The sequence below is a fragment of the Theobroma cacao genome, chromosome 4 (assembly GCF_053813885.1).
Source record: "Theobroma cacao isolate CCN51 chromosome 4, ASM5381388v1, whole genome shotgun sequence".
NCBI classification, from domain to species: domain Eukaryota; kingdom Viridiplantae; phylum Streptophyta; class Magnoliopsida; order Malvales; family Malvaceae; genus Theobroma; species Theobroma cacao.
The window spans coordinates 31650240-31670871 of NC_142642.1; the positions used below are offsets into that span (position 1 = coordinate 31650240).

The 20632-nt window shown below is 33.0% G+C and overlaps 2 protein-coding genes across 2 annotated transcripts; one reads left to right on the forward strand and one right to left on the reverse strand.

Annotated features, from left to right (window-relative positions):
- The first annotated feature begins 7746 nt into the window (after window positions 1-7746).
- On the forward strand, window positions 7747-13675 carry TH9 (thioredoxin H-type 9). Its single transcript, XM_007033428.3, has 5 exons — window positions 7747-7968; window positions 8892-8958; window positions 11804-11926; window positions 12598-12720; window positions 13246-13675. Exons 2-5 carry the CDS (start codon window positions 8938-8940, stop codon window positions 13396-13398), a joined length of 420 nt encoding a protein of 139 aa, XP_007033490.3. The 5' UTR covers window positions 7747-7968; window positions 8892-8937; the 3' UTR covers window positions 13399-13675.
- A 1632-nt stretch (window positions 13676-15307) lies between these two features.
- On the reverse strand, window positions 15308-18713 carry FER (Malectin/receptor-like protein kinase family protein). Its single transcript, XM_007033429.3, has one exon. The coding sequence runs from the start codon at window positions 18249-18251 to the stop codon at window positions 15573-15575; it is 2679 nt and encodes an 892-aa protein (XP_007033491.1). The 5' UTR covers window positions 18252-18713; the 3' UTR covers window positions 15308-15572.
- Window positions 18714-20632: the final 1919 nt, after the last annotated feature.

The following is a 20632-nucleotide window of genomic DNA, read 5'->3' on the forward strand; positions in this document are numbered from 1 at the left end:
AATACAAGAATTGTACTTTTAATATAATACTACGATCCCTTAATTAGAACGACAGGTTAAATCGAGACACTTCACCGATTGTATTTTACTTGTTTTACTTTGGAAAGAGAGGGGTGTTTTATAGTAAGGAACCTGTCATTGTGCTTGTACTTTAGATATTGGCTGTTCTTTCTTTTGTCGCCATAGCTATATAGCATTTTGTGTTAAACCAAATTTTAAATTTTATGATATAACTAAAGTCAAATGGTGTCATCTTTCATCTCTTTCCCACGTGAAATTATACTCCCCAATCACTTAAATATCTTTTTCTTAGAATGCACCAGATGCAATTTTATTCTTTCAGCTTAACTTATTGAGGAAGAATTTGCAAACCAATAAAACTCGGCAAGCAATTTAATCTAATCCCTCAAAATTCTTTTCGAAATTGTCAAATCGATTTAATAAGTGACTCATCTTGATCGAAATAAATTATTTGTATGAAAGATGTTAAGTTGGTCAATAACCTATCAACTTTTCAAATATTTTGAATTTGATTAAGTTAAAAAAATTTTGCAAAGATGAGATTTGAATGATTGACCTCTTAATGTCTTATATCATGTCAAACAGTTTAATATTTTTATTAATGTCTTAACATTATGTATTTATCACATTTTATGCTTATTCAGTAATAAAATAATTTTTTTGTTTAAATTAGATTGGTCAATTACACTGATTCGATTGCAAATCGAGACCCTTGGGCACAACTATTAAATCAATGGAATGCCACACAAAATTACACATTCAAGTGTAATTCAATGCACTTGTTGGTCAAGAGAAAAGGATGAAATGAAAAATGGTAACAATTGATTCTGCAGTCACTGTCAAAAGCATTTTATCTTATTAGGAACCAACGGGTGGCCTAAATACTATTGCTTTGAAAAAAGGGCAAATGCTTGAGTCTAAGAGTATAGTCCTGCATGAAAGAGAAAGGAGAAAGAAAAGAAGAGTAGCTTTTTTCAACTTTTCAAAAGGTTAGCTTTTTTAAGAGTTAGCTATGGCTTCATTGTTATTTTCTCCACAATGCACCACTAAAAGCAAAATATATCTATTTCCAACTGTCACATATTCGAATTTAGTAAAAGATAAGATAGATTTTGAGTATATAAATATGTGTCTTGCTTTTTCTAATAGACATATATTTTGAAAATAATTGATATCAAAATAAATTCAGATAAACTCAGACTAGTGTAATCTCTCCTCTATAAATAAAGAAGCGTATTTTTAGGTTGAAAGCATGACCATTTCTTACCCTTTCCTTTTGTGTCTATTTTTAAAAGCATGTAGTATGATTTGATTAAATAGTTAAAGAGATGAACCAACTTAATAAAGGGAAAGTTGAAATTTTTAATTATTGTTAGAGATATAGTATTTTATATCTAGTTTGTATTTTAATTTTTTTATATCTTTAATGTATATAATATCAACTTGTTGACTTGTAAAGTAGTGACTTGGCACTACATATAAAAACCAAGATCTGTACATATTTTTCAATATAGTGTGAATAATACACAAAAGACGATTCAACTCTTCCTTTCTAGATATTTCCTCCATTCTTCATCGAATTTCACATGGTATCAAAGCCTTGCTTGATCCATGGAGGTTTTTGATTTTCCTACCAATATTTTTTGTCAACCCTTTTCAGACTATCAAACTTTTCTTCACTGCTTTCTCAGTCTTCGTTTTATTTTCCTCATAAGATCTTCGTTTTCCAGTCCTTCCTTTGTTCTTCCATGGTTGGAACTACAAGCTTGAGAACTTTTCTTCCCCTTTCTGAGGACCCCTAGTCTTTTTACTTTCTTCATCATTCAGATCACCATGGGTCAGTGGTGATCAATCTCAAACTTTCCTCCACTAATTATGTCTTTTGGAGTCGTCAGTTTATGTTAGCCCTCTCCATTCAGAATAAGGTTGGGTTTATAGATGGAATGATTAAAGAGCATAAAAATACCGATGAGATTTATGTTTCCTGGCTACGTTGCAACAATTTGATCATTGCATGGCTAATTGAATTGATCTCTCCACTTATTGTTTTCATCATTTTCTATATCCACTCAACACACCAGATCTGAAAAATTCTTAAAAAAGGTTCTCTCAGCCCGATAATGCTCGGATCTATCACCTATAATTTACTCTGTCCAACCTGATCAAGGTATGAGAGGTATTGATGCTTATTTTATTGAGCTAAATGCAATATGGGAAGAACTAAGAATTTGTAGACTTTTGCTTAGTTGTGACTGTGGTTCTTGTAACAAGAGGTGTTTTCAAAAATATATAGATCAGTATGAGAAAGATATTGTGTTTAAATTTCTCATGGTCTTAATAAATCCTTTGCTGTTCTGAGGTCTCAGTTATTGTTAATGAAAACTTTCCCTACTTTAGACGAAGCTTATAACCTTGTTCTAAGGGAGGAAAGTCAACGATCTATATCTGTCAATCAAGTGTTTCATGAAGCCTCTACTATGACCACTATTACTAATGGTAAAAGGAAGAAAAAACCTAATGTCATTTGTAGTCATTGTGGTAAATCTAGGCACACAAAGGAAAAATGTTATAAGTTGGTAGCTAGGTTATCCTCCCGATTTTAACTTTACAAAAGGCAAGAGAAATCCTAAAACTCCCAAAGCTGCATCTCGTGTTCATAACTCTATGGTGAGGATATTATAGACTCTTTGTCTAACATTTCCCTTACCAAGAGTCAAATTCAAAGGCTCATGGTATTACTCAGTGATCAAAGAACAGATTTGGTTGATAATCCACCCTTAAACACCAACTCTGGGACAGATTTTCCTCAACATACTCTTTCCATTATGAACTCTACTATGGCAGGTATGATTCTAGTCTCAAACATTTCATCAATTCAACATTTACCTCTTGCTAAGCCTACTATATATTTTAATCATCATACTAGATTGTCGATTCTGGTGCAACAAATCATATAGCATGTTCTTTAATGTCATTCATATCATCCAGGCCTATTTAAAACATATATGTTGAAATGCCTAAAGATACTAAAACCATGGTGACTCATATAAGAACTGTTAAGATATCACCACTTATCATTCTGCATAATGTTTTGTGTGTACCTGAGTTTAGATTCAATTTAATTTCAGTGAGTGGTTTTACAAAGTTCAAAACACAGCATTTGACATGTACTGATAATAGTTGTGTAATTCAGCACACAAGTACTTTGAGAATGACTGGTCTTGCTAAAGTACAAGCAGGCCTATATATATTGAAAATCAAGTTTCCTACCACTCAAGTTGAGAGTAATGCCTTTGGAGATTCTGTTTCAAATCACCTCATCAGAAGATTTCTAAATATGTATCCAAGAATTTAGTTCTTTACAGTTCAAATGTTTTTAGTGTCAGTTGTAACATAATTTCTAGAAATTTTGATGTTTGGTATTTTTGTTTAAGACATCCTTTTTCAAACAAATTATCTGTTATTCAATAGTTTTGTTTCGATTTAATTACTTATAATGACATAATTTGTGAAATTTGCCCACTTGTTAAACAAAAGAGGCTTAAGTTTCCTTTACATGAAAAATCTACTATTTCTTGTTTTGAGTTGGTCCACATGGACATTTGGGGTCTAGATTTTGCTATTACAATATAAGGTTATCAATATTTCCTACCATTGTAGATGGATTATAGCAAATTCACCTAGACTTTTCTTATGAAAAATAAATTTGAAGTTTCTCACATTGTCCCAAGTTTTTACAACATGGTTGAAATACAACTTAATCATAAAATTAACAAATAATATCCGATAACATAGTTGAAATACAACATGCTGTGCAATGCTTAGACCTGTCAAAATGGGCTTGGCCCATTAAGCCGATCCATTGTTTTATTGAAAATGGGGTGATTTGGGTTTGAAAATTCAAGCTAACATTAGAACTGGGCCTAAATGGGCTAGCCCATCTGATCAGTGGGCTGTCCTGGGTTGGGATAGGTTAGCCCTGCGAGTCAAAAGAAAAAAAAATTAATAATTTTAATTAAGTTAATAATTTTATATATTTATCTATATAAAATTAATAATTTAGTTACCAAGGGTATTGCTTATTTTATATATTTCAATATTTTTAATCTTATTTGCCAAATTAATAATTTTAGTTAAGATTGAAACTTACTATCTCTTTTTCTTTTATGACAATGAATATTAGATGATAAATTAATATTAATTCAGACCTTGAGACATCATTACTGTCCAAATAAAATTCAAATGTTTCGCTTGAAGATGAGGATTGAGGAGGACATAATGAGTCTTAAAGTTTCTATATATTTGGGTATAGACTTATGTTTATGGAATGGTAATTTGTGTTAAAGATTGAAACTTTATTTATGTTTGATGTAATTTATTTGCTTATTTATATTGGGTGTAATTTATTTATTTGTAACATGTTTTTATCATTCAATTTATGGATTAAATCATGGAACAATTTTATTGATATGGAGTTTGTTAGGTAGAATCGTAAAAATGTTTTTTTTTTTAAAAAAAGAAGTGGAGTGGCTTAGCCCAACCCATGGGCTAACAAGGGGTAGGTTGGGTTAGGGTTTTAATGGCCCATGTAAAAAATGGGTTGGCTCGGCCCAACTCATATTTTCTCAACTCACAAGGTTTTAGGCTAGGTTGGGCCAAGCCAAACCATATTGATAGCTCTAAATATCTTTTTTAATACATGGATAAGCCTCGAGTCACACATCTGCAACTACTTATAGAGTTTTAAAATATCTAAAATCAGCTTCAGGTCAAGGCATTTTACTATTAGCAAACTCTAATCTATAGCTTCAAGTCAACACAAATAGTGACTGGGTTGGATCTAAAGCCACTAGGAGATCCATATCTAGCTTTGGAATATTTCTTAGAGATTCTCTAATAAGCTAGAAGTCTAAGGAGCAATCCATTATAGCTCGCAGCTCCACAAAAACAGAATATAGTGCAATGGCTTTAGCTTGTTGTGAAGTACTATGGCTTATCTATGTATTGCATGATTTTGGCACCAGTTACAAAGATTCAGTAGTTATGTACTATGATAATCAATTAGCCTTGTATATATGCAAAAATCCTACTCTTCATGAAAGAACTAAGCATATTGAGATTGATTGTTATTTTATACAAGATAAAGTATAAGACGAAACTATCAATCCACAGCACATTGGTACTAAGGAACAAGTTGCAGATTTGTTCACATCCATCTCAATTTCAATTTTTTAAAGAGCAAGTTGAGCATAGAAGATATTCATATACCACCTGAGGGGGTAATAGAGGTATAGTATTTTATATACAATTTGTATTCTAATGTTTTTCTTTATATCATTAATGCACATAATATTGACTTGTTGAATTATAAAATAGAGACTTAGCACTATATATAAAAACAAGAGTCTGTACAAATTTTTCAGTATAATGTGAATAATATACAAAAAATGATTCGACTTTTCCTTTCTAGATATTTTCTAAATTCTTCAGCTTCTTTCTTCATCGAATTTCACAATTATAAATTTTTTAATAAAATATCAAATAATAATTTTAATATATAATTTAAGGTTCTTTTTTAAATGGACCACATACATAGACGTTTCCAACAATAGGCTTCCCTATAATTTTAACTGTTTTTAGCAAAGAGAATTAAAATTTGGACAAAATTATCCTTAATAAAACTGACTCATTTATTTGGCTTCGCGTCTTAACCCAAAACCTATTAACATGTCAAGTATGTTTACGTTTGCGCCTCAAATCGACTTATATTCTTTGAGCCTTCCTCGCCAAACTATTCATCTCTGGAGTATTCCTAATCAGAAAAAAAAACGTTTAAGCATTTGAGCATTTTTTAGTAGTTTTTTATACACGAAGAAAACTTTTGAGCGTTTTGAGCATTTTTAAGCATTTTGAAGTGATTTTTGATATATGAAAAAAAAAACCTTTGAACATTTTGAGCATTCTTTGTCAAGTAGGCATATTTGTTAATTATGTTGTTAAATGAAATATGGTGCATCATTTGAAATTGTTGATCTTATTAAACAGAATTCAATAGTTTTTTTTATTTTTGGGCATTGCGTGACTAGTTTTTAAGCATTGTGTGACTGATTTTGGACATTACGTGATTGACTTTGAGCATTGAGTGACTAGTTTTTAAGCATTGCATGACTAATTTTTAAACATTGCGTGACTAATTTTTAAGTATTGAGTGACTGGTTGATATGGCATTACGTGACTAGTTGATAGGCATTGCGTGATTTGTTAGTAAGGCATTACGTGACTAGTTAGTAAGGCATTGCGTGACTTAGGCATTGCTTAAAAATCAGTCACGTCATGCCTAAAAATCAGTCACACAATGCCTAAAATCAATCATGTAATGCTTAAAAATCAGTCACGCAGTGATTAAGTCACGCAATACCTAAAAATCAATCTCGCATACTTAAAAACCAGTCTAATAAATTTCAACTCATCAACTTTGGAGTTCTATGAATAAACCAATAAATTCAAGAACCTAAAACACATTTTTTTTTTTTTTGCTAAACCACGAAATTGTGCATTTCATAAAAGATAGGTTACAAAACTCTATAACCCCCAAAGCAAGACAAAATATATCCCTATCTGGAGAGCCTTGCTCACTCTTCTTATGCAAAAACAAAATATACTCCTTTGACAAAATGTTCCTGAAACAATTTCAACTCAAAATCTCATAAAAAAAATCAAAATCCCCAGCAAACATGCTTAGCAATCATTTCAATCCCAGACACAACAAAATCGTGAACCATTATAAAACCCATCAAACATGCCTTAATTGTTCATTCTGCCTAAGCCCATCATCTTAACCAATCCGATCTAACTCATCAACACAAGCATCTCCATCGCAGCACATGTTTCAAAGCAAGTCATCACCAGAAAGCATCTAGTTACCACATTCATCATGTTGCATGCAATCACCATAGAAAAACAAAATCACTGTTTATCCCGTTGATAACCCCAAGATCCACCATCCAAAAAAATAAAATAAAATAAAAAAGAGTTTGATGTCATCTCTGCTCTTTGAATGGTGAGATAGATAGTATTTGACCAAATAGAGAAATCGATATTTAATTTTAAAATTTTTATCTAAATAGCGAGATAGAGAAAACTGAAATCATTTTAATTTATCTGAAATTATTTAAAGGGTATTGTTGTTAAATTATGTCAAAAATTAACTAAAAATAATTAAAATTAAAAAATAATATTTTTAAATTAAACTTATGAAAAAAATTCTCTCTCATAATTTTTTTTTATAATTTAAGAGAGAGAGTGCAAAGAGGTCAAAATTGACCACGTAGAAAGACAAAGAGATAAAGAAAAGATGCTGAAGCAAAGAGAGGGTGCAAAAAGGCCCGTGTGTAGCATACGGGTCATACTCTGATTCAAATAAAAGGAAAAAACTTTTCTTCATGTTCCAAATTCGATAATTTCACTGTTATAATCCAAATATATATAAAACAAGAAAAAACAAAAAGTTGTATAGTTGTACAACACGATGATAAAGTATTTGGTCCCTTCATTGGTAACAGAGGCAACAACAAAGAATTGTTAATTTATTAATCAAACGTATGCAAATTGACGTAATCACCCTGTTCACAACGGTTAACATTTCCCAATTTGTGGGCAAATAAGTAATTTGTTTGTCAAAAGGCAGAGATCAAACGGTCACGGCATAGGTCGTCCGACGCCTGACTCTGTGTTGTTCGTTGGTACTGGGGTTTTTTGCCCATCGTCTGTTGATTTTTCAGAAATTTCAGTGTTCAAAAAATCATAAAACCTTTTCTAATACTCCCAAATTTTAAGCTCTCTGGTCAGGGTTTTTAAATATCTGGTCGTAATTAGAGTCTTTCAACAGCAAATGAAGCATCAATTAAGGCGCATCTAATCGTGGATCACTCGCTTAATTTTTTCCTGGTAAATTAACTTGTGCTTTGTTCATTCTTGTATGAGTTAATTGATGGTGTGCTTTACATTCCTAATTTGCTTTTGCTATCACTTTAAATTCATTTATGGAGGACTTCCTTTTTTTTTTGCTCAGTAAAATATGCTTTTTTTTTTTTTTCCTTTTTGGCTTATGTGTATAGAGGACTTGCAGATTACTCTTTTTATGTTTTTGTTAAAAGCAAAAGGCTTGGTTCAAAGAATTAAAGCTTAATAATTTGATAAGTTAAGTAAAATAGCCATGTCTATATGCCAGTATGATGTCGGAATTGTTGTTCCATTTCGACTATTTGCTCAACCCTATAGGATTTTCATTTTTGGATATTTTCTTTTGTTTTATGGAAAAGTTTTGAGAAAGCAAGTAGAAGGAGTTGATTTTTAATATCCATAATTTCTGGGCTTGCAAAACAGGATCTACTCTAACTTTCTAAATCTAAAGGTGAACTTGTATAGTTATTTTTTAGAAAAAGCTGGCAATGATTAAGTCTAGAGAGACTTTTTCCTTTCTTCTTCCAGTGGTTTCATCAACGGATTAACAAAAGCAGTGGGTTTTTGGACTTTGATGGATTGTTAAAGTTGATATCCAAAATATTTCCTTCTTTAGGATCATATTACTATTGAATTGAAACCATGCTAGATGAACGGTTAGATTTCATTTGTTGTTACTTTGGTTCAGAATTTATTTAAATAAATCCTTTAGAATTTTATGAAAGGACTGTTCACGAGGCAAAACTAGAGCTACTATGCCTTTTGAAGTTTGTTGCAGGTATTGAAGTAGAAGGATTTTATTTAACTGCTTTAATGATTGGTTACTATAAATGAAGTGATGGGTTAAATTGTTTTTTCCATTGGCTTAGTCTGAGAGTTCTGGACTTTGATACCTTTCCAACTTTCAGGGTGCTGATACATTGCTACAACACGTATTTTGGCAATTTAGGAAATATGGGACAGTGCTTCACTAAGGTAAGTGCTTATAGCTCGTTCAGTTACTTTATAGCACATGTTGTTGCTTCCTTTAACATCTCTTTCCTTCTTTCTTGCCTAAGAGTTATTATTATTGTTATTGTTCCTTCACTTTCTTGCATTTATTATATTAGTTCTTTTGCTATCGGTGAATAAAATTTGATAATTTTATTAACTGTACTACAAGAAGAACATGAAATTTAATCTTTTAAATCACTTCATGTATGAGATGAGAGAATTTTGTTTGCCAAAATGTAATGAATCTTGGGTGAAGGTAGAAATTTACCCCTCTACTTGGGGTGATAGATCAAAGTTACTGTCCAGCTTTGAAGGTGCAATTTATCACTGTGCATTTTAATTTGATTAAAAATGCTCAAAAGTTAGAATATTCCATGGAATACTTTTTCATATTCTCATATAATATCTTTTTACCATTAACTTTTGACTTGTTGTGAATCAAATTAAAAAAATATAGTGGTAGAATTGCACCCGTTCAAAAATAAATGGTAAATTTGATTTTTTACCTAAGTAGAGTGGTAAATATGGATCTTCTACCATGAATCTTTGATTAAAGAAACTAGAAAAAGTCTGAAATGTTTTAAAATTAAAATTTGTTAAACTTTTACTTCCATTACATTGGGTGTGTTAGTTGGTTTGAGTTAAAGGAGCAATGAAGAGCTGAGGACTAGTCCACAGCTTTAAGAAAACTAAAAATGCAAGAAAGAACCCTGAGAAGCAGAATAGTGGAGGTCCTTCTGTTTCTCGGAAACCGAATCAATTTATGTTCTTATGTAGCTATTGGATTTTGTTCCTTTATGTGTTATATTGTTGCAATCTGTTAATGTTTGTAACAGACCATAAATTGATTTTTTTTTTCAATTTTGTTTTGTTCAGTTGTTTAGTATATCGTTATATTTCGTAGTTTGTCCTATGGGAACCTGTTTATGCTCCTTTCTTTTTCATAGCTTTCTGAGAATAAATTTTTGTCTTAGTCTGATTGAAGGCATGATTCATTACATCATTATCCATATTATTTCAATGTAGTCTTGGAGGGTAATTATGTAATGGTGTATTCATTTTGCTTTGTCATGTAGAAGAGAGAGGGGAAATAGAAGGAAATACAGATCAAAGTGAAAATAGAGGGGAAAGGGAAAGAAATAGAAGAACATGGGGGAAATAGAGGAAATTTGGGAACGAAGTGATTGAACCAGGGGAAATCTCACAATAAATATTCAAAATTTCGATAAGAAAGAAAACCTAATCTAATGCTATTATTATAAATGTAAAATACCAAATAACCCTGAAATCTGCTGAATTCTAGAGACTACAATAACACCTGCAAAAATACAAAAAAAAAAGAAGTAATTTAACAAAGTCCTTAATAAGTTTGATTTTTCAATCTGCTTCTTTTTTTCCCTTCATAAAGTTGTTTATGTTGTTTCAGTCCTACAAGTACTTAAGCTGGTTCATTTTTTTGGTTGCTTTGAATTCTTATGAATTATTGGAATTTTAAGGATTGAGATTTGCGTTATTGGAGTTGATTTTTCCCTATGGGTCTCTTAATTTCTTTCCCTTTCCTTGAATCAGTATTTTCCTCATGTTTTCTCTTCATGTTCTATATCGATTTGGTTTTGGATTTTGAAAAAAAAAAAAAAAAAACTGAATCAAAGTATTTGGTTTTTTTTTTTAAATTTAAAAACTGAAACAAAATGGAATAGGTTAAACAACCGAACCAAATTTTCATGTTTCAGATCCTTGTTTTGAACTTTTAAAATATGGTTTTAAATTTGCAACAATTTTATTTGGGTTTCTACTTGCAATTTTATTAATAAAAAACAATTCACATATATTTATAGAAAAGAAAATAAGGATTTAAATTGGTGACAACTCTCACTTCAGTTTAGTTTGGTCAAATTCAAGTTTTAATACCAAACTAAAAAACGGAAGGTGCCAAGCTGAACCAAACAGAAACAAAGCTCATGATTCGATTTTGGTTTTCTAGTTTCTTTTGCCTTATAAATTTTTTGTTGGTTTTTTTTTTGGTGCTCTCTTACTTGATAGCATTTACTAGTTAATGTTTTAAAAGAGGAAAGTGTGGCAAGGTGTTTTACCTCTTGAGAGGTGAGGCTTAAGCCTCAAAGTATTGAGGCATGACATGAGCCCTTTAAAAGTAATTCTTTTGATAAAAAATTTAAGGTAAATAGTGAAGTATATTAATAATTTAAAATACTAAATAAATTTGAATGAAATTCCATAAAAGTTATTCTGGATATCTATTATAAATATCAATGACAATAGTTTAATGTAGCTAAAAATGCAATTACACAAAAACGCATTGCAATTATCTAGTATACATAGTATTACTCACCTAAATAGAGATACTGATGAAAAGGGGGAAGAGTAAATAAAGAACACATGGATCATTATGGTGGGCGGCCATTGTTATTGCTACTACGTATTATAAAAAGCAATGTAAAAGGGTAAAAGTCTTACTAGTCATGTCAAACTAATAGAAAACATATTAGTAAATTTTAAGGTTGCCGAAAGTCTTACCATTTACCAAACAGTTACTAATCGACAACTCTTATACCTTATAGGATGTGCCTCAATATACTACTGTCTTTCCTTGGAGAATGGGGTGTACTCTGAGAACACCATTCAGAACACTATGATGAGTTAAACAGTAGTGATTTTAATAATGTTGTTTTCTTTTAACTAACAAACATCACAATTTAGTCTATTCAATTTTTCTTTTCAAGATTTTTTACAAAATCCTGCATTGATTTTCATTTTTGCCTTGATAAAGCTGTATTAAGAGAATTCATGATGCCTGTGATGCTTGTAGGCTCAGTCTGATCAAGCTGATTCAGACCAGCATGTTGAGTTTGTTGGTGGGAATGTATGCCCTGTTACCTCCAAAGAGGATTGGGATCAGAAGTTGTCTGAAGCGAAGAGAGATGGCAAGATTGTAAGTTTTTTATCACTTTCTACTCAGTCAAGATAACAGTGCAGTAGTAACTCTGGTACAGGATTCTTGCCATCATTTCTCAAACTTCCCTTTGTGTTATGAGTGAAGTTATTTATCTTTTGATTACATCTTACTTTCTATACCCTTTGGAGATAAATACCTAGCTGTTCTGTTATGATCTCACACATGAAAATTCTATATGTGATTAGCTACATCTATGATGTTAGATTGTTCATCATGAAAGTCTCATCAACAATAACTAAATCTTGGTTAGGGAAAAGCTTTATAATATTTTTATTTGAGATAATCTCAATAATTGGAAAAATGACTTGACAGGAAGATACAAATTTTCTATGATTTTATTTTATTCTGGCTATCTTATATTGAGTTTCAAGTTGGATGAGGCCCAGCAAAAGTTTGGCTTACTCTGTAATTTGACTGCACATTTTTCAAATTTTTTTGGTTTACATTGATGAGGTGGCTTCATAAGCATGAAAATATCATTACGAGTCTTTTTTTTGTATCCTGCTGCTTTACGGCTTCCTTTCTCCTTTCATTTGCTTGTGCCTGGAAAGACTACTTGCTCTTTGTTCACTCATCTGTGTCATATGCAACATGTTTACTTGAGAATTTGTGATTTATCTAAGGTTTGAAGTGCAATGGTTTATCAGGTAATTGCAAACTTCAGTGCAGCATGGTGTGGACCTTGTAGAATGCTTGCACCGTTTTTTTGCGAGCTCTCAGAGAAATACCCATCTCTTATGTTCTTGTTGATTGATGTTGATGAACTAACTGTAAGTACTGGAAAGTATTTTGTGATATCTATCTGCCCAGTCCCTCTTTGTACATAAGTGTGAGTGTGTATTCTTGTTTTATTTATTTATTTATTTTGTGCAGCTAGGGGAATATATAATTGAGACATCAACTTAGTCGAGTGTTGTGGACCATATCCTGAAAATTAACTTTCTCTTAGTACTGTTAGTGGAACTTGCTGCCGCAAGAAGTTTGTCCGCTTTGCGTTACAAATTTGGCTAGGCATATATGTATCGTAGCCATGCACTCAGTAGCAAATAAGTAAATAAGTATAGGATCCCGGGGGGGCAGACCATCAGTTTGATATTGGTATCTTGGAGATCTTTGGTTCAAAACAACCTAGAGGGAAATTAGGGTTTATATGATGGGGATTGTCAAGGTCAATGGGTCTCCCATGTAGCTACACAAGGAGATAAATTTATAAAGAAAGAAACAGTGTGTATTTCCATGTGTTGTTGAAGTATTTTAATTGATTGGTGAAAAGTACATGTGTTTGTGCGATGCAGGACTTCAGCACTTCGTGGGATATTAAAGCTACTCCTACCTTCTTCTTTCTTAAGAATGGGCAGCAAATTGACAAGCTTGTTGGAGCAAACAAACCGGAGTTGCAGAAGAAGATTACTGCCATTTTAGATTCGGCGGCCAATTCTGGGCAATGACAATTTATGGTGGTTCCTGCTTCGCAGCTTACTCTTCCCGGTGAACATTTTGTGGTGTTGTGAGTTTTGGTTGGTTGCATGTAATTTTTAAACTTGTCTTTGTGTATTTAAATTAAATACTATTCTTTTTTTTTTCTTTTTGGCCTCGTCATGTAAATATGACCTTATCTGGTTGCATCAACGCCTCTTCCTTCAGAAGGCCTTGTAATCAATGACCTGGTCCTTGCCGCTTGGGAATCTCTTCCCCCCTTATTCTTCAACGCAACATTCATCCCAAGTGCAAGAGTTGTTTTCGTTTGAACGCATTTCCATTTCCATACGCTATTTCTCCTTTTAATTAAATAATTCAATCAAGCTCCCAACTCCATTTGGTCCGAGTTTACTAGAAAAGGCAGCATTGATTCAGTCTTCTTTAATTCTCAAGTCGGATTTGAATTTTTTTTTATTTGTTCTTTTCCCGACAGAATTAGAAGAAAATTCCACGTTTTGATGTGGTTTTTTAGGTCAAATTTCGGAGCGGGTGGTGGTGGTGGTGGTGGTGGAAGCCATGTTCGACCATCCAATCACTCAAACCCATGTAGCCTTTTTTTCCGCTTTTAAGCGCAACAAGTGGCGGCACCTCCTTCACCGTATCCGTGTGGACCCCCCAAAAACATCTCCCCTTCCCCAAAAACGGGTGTAACTTGCGCACCATTCATGGTAATCCTTCAAATTTTTTTTTTTTGGTTTCTTTCATGGTTAGAACTAGCGTGTGCAAATGTAAATCGACTCCAACCGAATTGAAGTGAGATTAATTTTTTTTATTAGTTCAAATATTCTGTTAATTTGAATATTAAAATTTGATTTTTTTTATAAAAGATTTGATTATTATGATTAAATGATTTCGATTAAGAATTTTTTTCATCGAACTTTAATATTGAAGTGATTTTACTTTTTTCAAAATTTTATTTTTCTATTAAAGAATTAATTGTAAATGTTTCATTTTAGGGAACCAAAATTTTGAGTTTCAAACTAGCTTCCTTAGTTCAGTTTTCAAAAATCAAATTAAATTAATTGAATTATTTCAATTTTCGATTATAATAACAATTCAGTTCGATTTCGGTTAATTTAAAAAATAAATTTGATTACTTTGATTATGAGATATCTAAAACTAAATAGATCGAACTAATCGTTTGTTCTGACGTAGTTAAAACATAGTTTTTATATCAGATCATTTAATTTTAATATAGCAAATCAAAAAATACAAAATTTCAATCATAAAATATCCATTACCTTCCTTAATTTTGTAAGTTCGTTTCTTGTGCAAAAATGTCTATGAAATTTAAAGATGCATTTTGTTTCATTTTTAATTTGGAGAGAGAACGGTTGGAGCTTAGCATTATGAATATTTTCTTATTTGGCAAATAGAAATTCTAGATTAATATTTTTTAATAGGAATACGTGCAACTAGCACGTCATCTTTTAAACAAAGGGCTCATACCTAATCCTACCCACATCATCCGATAATATAAACTTTGATACCAAAAAGGACTTTGCCTATCAAAACGCTATAATTCAAAAATTCATTTGGCACCGTATACAAAAGTCATAGACAGCTCTCTACGCTAATTCTATCCCACGTTTTGCTGCCACTGCCAGCTGCTCCAAAATATTCTCTCCAATTTTAAAATATTTGGGCAAAAACAATCAATTTGTCACTGTCATGGACAATCTAACAACCTAACAAGGACCCCACGCACATGGGATTACACCACATTGCTTTAGTTAGTGTTCTTTTAGGCCTTCTTTCCCTCTTTGTTTTAAACCATCAAGCAAATGGGAACAATGGTAGGTTGTTTTTGCACCATGAAATAGGCATATGCCATAACCAGCATACATTGCCAAATACACAACAAAGCAGGACTACCAGTTAAGTGCAAATGACAGTGCAACACATTATTTTTTACACTCTTTCAGGAAATTTTAGATACAAATTACAACTGACTTGATCAAAACATATCGAGTGAAGGGGTGAAAAAAAATATATATTTATGCTAACAGTAAGTAAATGAATACGAATAACGAAAGCCAAATTTTGATTCCGTGGGTCAAGTAACAACAGCAAGCGCATCAGCTTATTGGATTCTGTCTGAGCTGAGCTCTTGCCAAATGCGATCACTTCTGCACTTCTGATCTCAACGCCCTTTAGGGTTCATGATCTGTGAGAAAACAGCACTAGGTGTCAACCCATCAGAGTCTTCACTAGCTAGGCTGCGACCACCAAGGCTCATACTCATACCGCTGCTCCTGGAATCTGTCACATTAGCATCAAAACCAAGGGATGCATTAGGATCTTTCTTGCCTTTACAGGTTACATCATAGGCCCCCTCCTCAATGTCCATTCCACCAATTCCTTTGCCACTCTCTTCTGCGCTCTCCTGTAGCTGCAGAGCAAACTCTAGGTTCCACAGAACATCACCCATAGATGGTCTATCAATTCCCTGATCAGCAACACACTTCATTGCAGTCTCAGCAAACTTTTTGAAGCATTCTGGTGCTATCTTCCCTTTCAGATAAGGGTCCATAATCTGATCAAGGATGCCCTTCTTGTGACAATGTGCAGCCCACTCTGCAAGGCTCACTTGCTCCTTCGGAAGTGTAGGGTTCAATGCTGGACGAGCACAAAGGATCTCAAAGAGGACGACCCCAAAAGAATAGACATCCGACTTATCAGTTAGCTGCTGCCGTCTGAAATACTCGGGATCCAAATAGCCAAAGCTACCCTTCACTACAGTGCTCACATGAGTATGATCCAATGTAGGGCCAGTTTTTGACAATCCAAAATCAGAAACTTTTGCCACCCACTTCTCATCCAGAAGAATGTTTGTTGTCTTGACATCCCGGTGAATAATAGTGTGTTTGGCACCAGTGTGGAGATAGTGTAAACCACGGGCAGCCCCAATGCATATTTCAAGCCTTTGCTTCCACGGCAGAGGAGGCTTTTGGGTTTTGTACAGATGTTCACGCAATGTTCCATAAGCCATATAATCATAAACTAAGATCATTTCACAGTTCTCTTCACAGTAACCAATCAATGAAACAAGGTGGCGGTGTCGGAGTTTGGAAAGCATTTCAATCTCAGTCTGGAACTCATGCACACCTTGCTCAGATAGTGGGTTGCCACGCTTGATTGCAACTTTAGTTGTCCCACCATCAATTTCTCCCTTGTAAACTTTGCCAAAACCTCCCACCCCAAGGAGTAAAGCCTCATCAAAGTTATTTGTGGCAGACTTGATCTCAGCAAATGAGAAGTGGCGGCAAAGGTTTGATGGAAGGGAGGATGCATAGCTTCCTGTCGTATTTGTTTTTGCTGAACCTGCAGAGTGTGAATTTCCATATAAAGAAAGAGGAAGCCATCCTGATGGACCATCACTTGTGCTCGTATCCTTTCCATGCCTACGGCGACGTAAAGCAGCAACAACACAGAAACCAACCATGAGAGCTAGAACCACTCCACCACTGACTACCCCAGCGATAATTGCCTTCTGGTTCTTCGAATGGCCTTGATGAGATGGCAAAGCCAATGATGGGTCGACTACACCTTGTTTTGGACCAGGGGTGGGATTTGGCCCTGCAAGGTTGCTTTTTGAATCACTTATCTTGAATATCTCCACGCCATTTAAGATTGCATCATAATACTGGGGCTTTAGATTTGTGGATGGATGCAATGCAAGCCAAAGATCCTGCTGTGGACTCCCTCCGGGAACAAGGACCACATAATCCCTATGCACAGGAACATCAACTTGTTCACCTGCCAGGGCAATCACATCAACACCAGTTTCGGCAGTCTGATTGTTGAGGAAGACATCAAACACTCTCTGATTAATCTTAGTGATGTTTTCCGTAAACTCACAGAAATGGAGCCTAACCAAGAAAGAGAATCCAGAGTCAATACTGAACATCCAGGTTAAATTGTACTTAATGTTTATTTCAGCTCTCGGCCCCATAGCTCTAGCAGTAGCGTACACATTTTTTGGTGCAATATAAGTGGGCGTGGTTCCATAATCAAGAGTGACATTTGGATCAGCAGCTCCTGAAACTCCATATGCTGCCCCAAAAAGGTATGGCTGATCATCATACCAAGACCTAAACAGACCTGTATCACCAGAAGGCGAGATATCATTTCCACCCACATTCAACCGGTAAACATTCTCAAGCGCTGTGCTGTTATCAATGGTGAATTGATTATTTTGACCCACAATCGTTATTCCATCGGTATTGCTGTAAATATCAGGCATTGACAAAACCTCAATCCCATTGACAAACGCATAAGCATTTGAAGGAGTTGAAGAGGGACTAAATGTCAAGTTCAAATGGTCGCCATCCACATTGATGGAATACTCCTTGATAATAAAGGCGTAATTCAAAGCTTCACTTGTTTGAGCAGCGCTGAAATTCTTAAGAAGAGTATAGGAACCACAAGTGACTGAAAACAAAGCATTGGTTGCATTCTGGCCATCATACGAATTAGCATGGAAATACAACCTAACAAACTTCCGACCAGCTACTACCGGGAAACTATAGGTGAAGTTAGAGAGAAAAACCCGGGCGGTCAAATAAGGAACTTCAGGAACCGCGGGATCTTGCGTGGCAGCTTGGGAAGGGACAGAATTAGTCCCACCTCCCACCAAAAACTTGGAACCAACATCCGGAGTCCATTTCCGGTTATCGTCATCGGTCAGCTCGGACTTCTCACCACAATTTAGGAGAATTTTCTCAGTTGGCACATAATCAGCAGCTAAGACGAGTTGAAATAACAAGGAGGCGAAAATGATAACAGACATGGGAAAGGAGTGACCAGCTGAGTTCCTCATGAACTCAAATAACAAATCAAATGGAGTTCACAATGCGAGATCCGGGACAGAGAAGACTTAATTTCAGAAAAAAAAAATTTGAAAATATGAAAGGAACCCAGAATTCCTTAGCTAAAAGAGCATAAAGATTTCAGATCCAAAGGGCAAGCTAGGAACCTCAAAAAGATTAAAAAAAGAAAACCTCAAAAAGATAGATATCTAAAAGAATGCAAGAAAGACAGAAGGTTGCGTATGAAAGATGTGTAAAAGAAGAGACTTTCAAGCCATTTACCTTGAGGAAGCTCAAGAGAAGAGACTAGAGAACTCACGGAGTCAAATCGGAGAAGACAGCGACGGAGATATATGAGGCCGTTGTTTGTTTTGGGCGAGAGAAAGTGAAGAAAGAGAGCAGGTTAAAGGACCAGAAAACTGAACCACCCTTTTAGGAAGTTGGAGTTTTTAGTTTAGTTTTAGTGTCTGAATTCGAAGGTTAATTATTTTTAAGTTTGTTAGTTGCATTGACGTTGAATTTACTAGCAGTAGCAGTATAGTTTTTTTTTCTCAATTCAGTTGTATGTTAAAATGACAAAAACACCCCTAAATGTGTTAAAATATTACTAAAAGAGGCTTTGATGATCGGATGACAGATCATGATGCACAGACAGAGGAAGGGAGGCGATCACAGGGAGGAGCAGATTAGGTGACGCGTAAACGCGTTGTTTTTGCTTTCTGGTTTCCAAAATAGAACCAGAAAGTGGTTTTATTTATGAGCGTGGAGTTGAAGATTTTAGTTTTTGAGGCCCCTTTTGGAATATTTCATATGGGAGCGGTGGGTCCCACATCAAGGTGGGCCAAGTTGCGCATATCGTCCAGCTGTGCTCCATTTGCATCTATCTAGCCGCGTGATTAAGTTACTGTATAATAATCTTGAAATCCAAAGCATTTACACAACATATATGTAAATTTACAAAATAATTATTCGAATTTATTTTTTAAAAAATTATGTACTAATTATTAAATTAAATATTTGAAATTTTATATTATATATTTGGAATGAAGAGAAGAAAAAAAATAAAGCAAATAAATCAAAAGTTTTTTTCTTATTTATAATATTATTATTTTAATATAATACCCAAATAAGCCTCTAAACTATTTAAAAAATTTTAAATAATTTTATTAAATTCAATTAAATCTTTATATTTTTATTTTGGATCTTATAACTAATAATTGATTAATTATCATTAGTCCAAATGCTATTTATCATTTTATATCCACATGATATTGATGTGACATTAATATGAAATGTGACAAATATCTTATAATCATATTATCATGTGAAATTAACATATCACGTTATCGTCAATTATGATATTTTAACATGTCATATTATCATAAATTATGATATTTTAGCATGTCGCGTTAGCTCCATGAGGTAAAAATGACAAATGATATTTTGATTAAGTTAATAATTAGTCATAAGAGTTTATTTGACTCGAAATAAAAGTATAAAAGCTTACTTTAACTCAAAATAAAAATATAAGGGCTTAATTGAATGCAATTGAAGTATAAAGACTTATTTAAATTTTTTAAAATAATTTTAAGAACTTTTTTGGATATTATGTTATTACCTTTTATTCAACTATTAAAAAATGATAAAATAGAATTTTAAAAACTATTTTCCTAATCACTAAACAAGGATGAAAAAATAAAAGATTTCCTTTAAGACAAGGTGACAAAATGAAATTGAATTTGAAAATTTATTCAAAGTAATTTAAAATCAAATCCAATTCAATCTCATTTTCAAAAATTCAAAGACCTAAATTTGAATAAACTCGAACCATAAAATTAGAATTTCCTAAGGATATTCTATCTCTCTCTTTCTTTTCTCTTTCAATAGCAATGATTTTTGTTTTTTTTTTTAAAAAAAAATTCAATAATTTTTATGCAAATATTCTTTAATAATTTTGTTTTTTATATCTTTCCCTGTCTCGCTAAATTTTTCTTTTGTATTCATATTATTTATTTAATGGTTTTTTAATATACTTTAAAGTTAATTTTATTAATATATATTTTATTTAAATTTATTACTCATGTTATTGCATAATTAAATTGATTTTTTATTTAATTTAAACTCTATTGTTCTCTCTATCGTTCCTCGTTCTTTTTCTTTTCTTCCTTCCACTTCACTTTTTCTATGTTATACATAATTAAATAATTTAAATTGGTTATGAAAAGATTCCTCATTTTTTTTTAACTATGTTCACTATTTTGGTAATTGTTTATATCACAAATAGTAGTTTTTTACTTTTAATTTTATCTTCACATCACTTTTGCAACGCTACATCTATACATCATTTTTTATCTTTATATAACAATATAATCTATATCATAATTGTTGTATT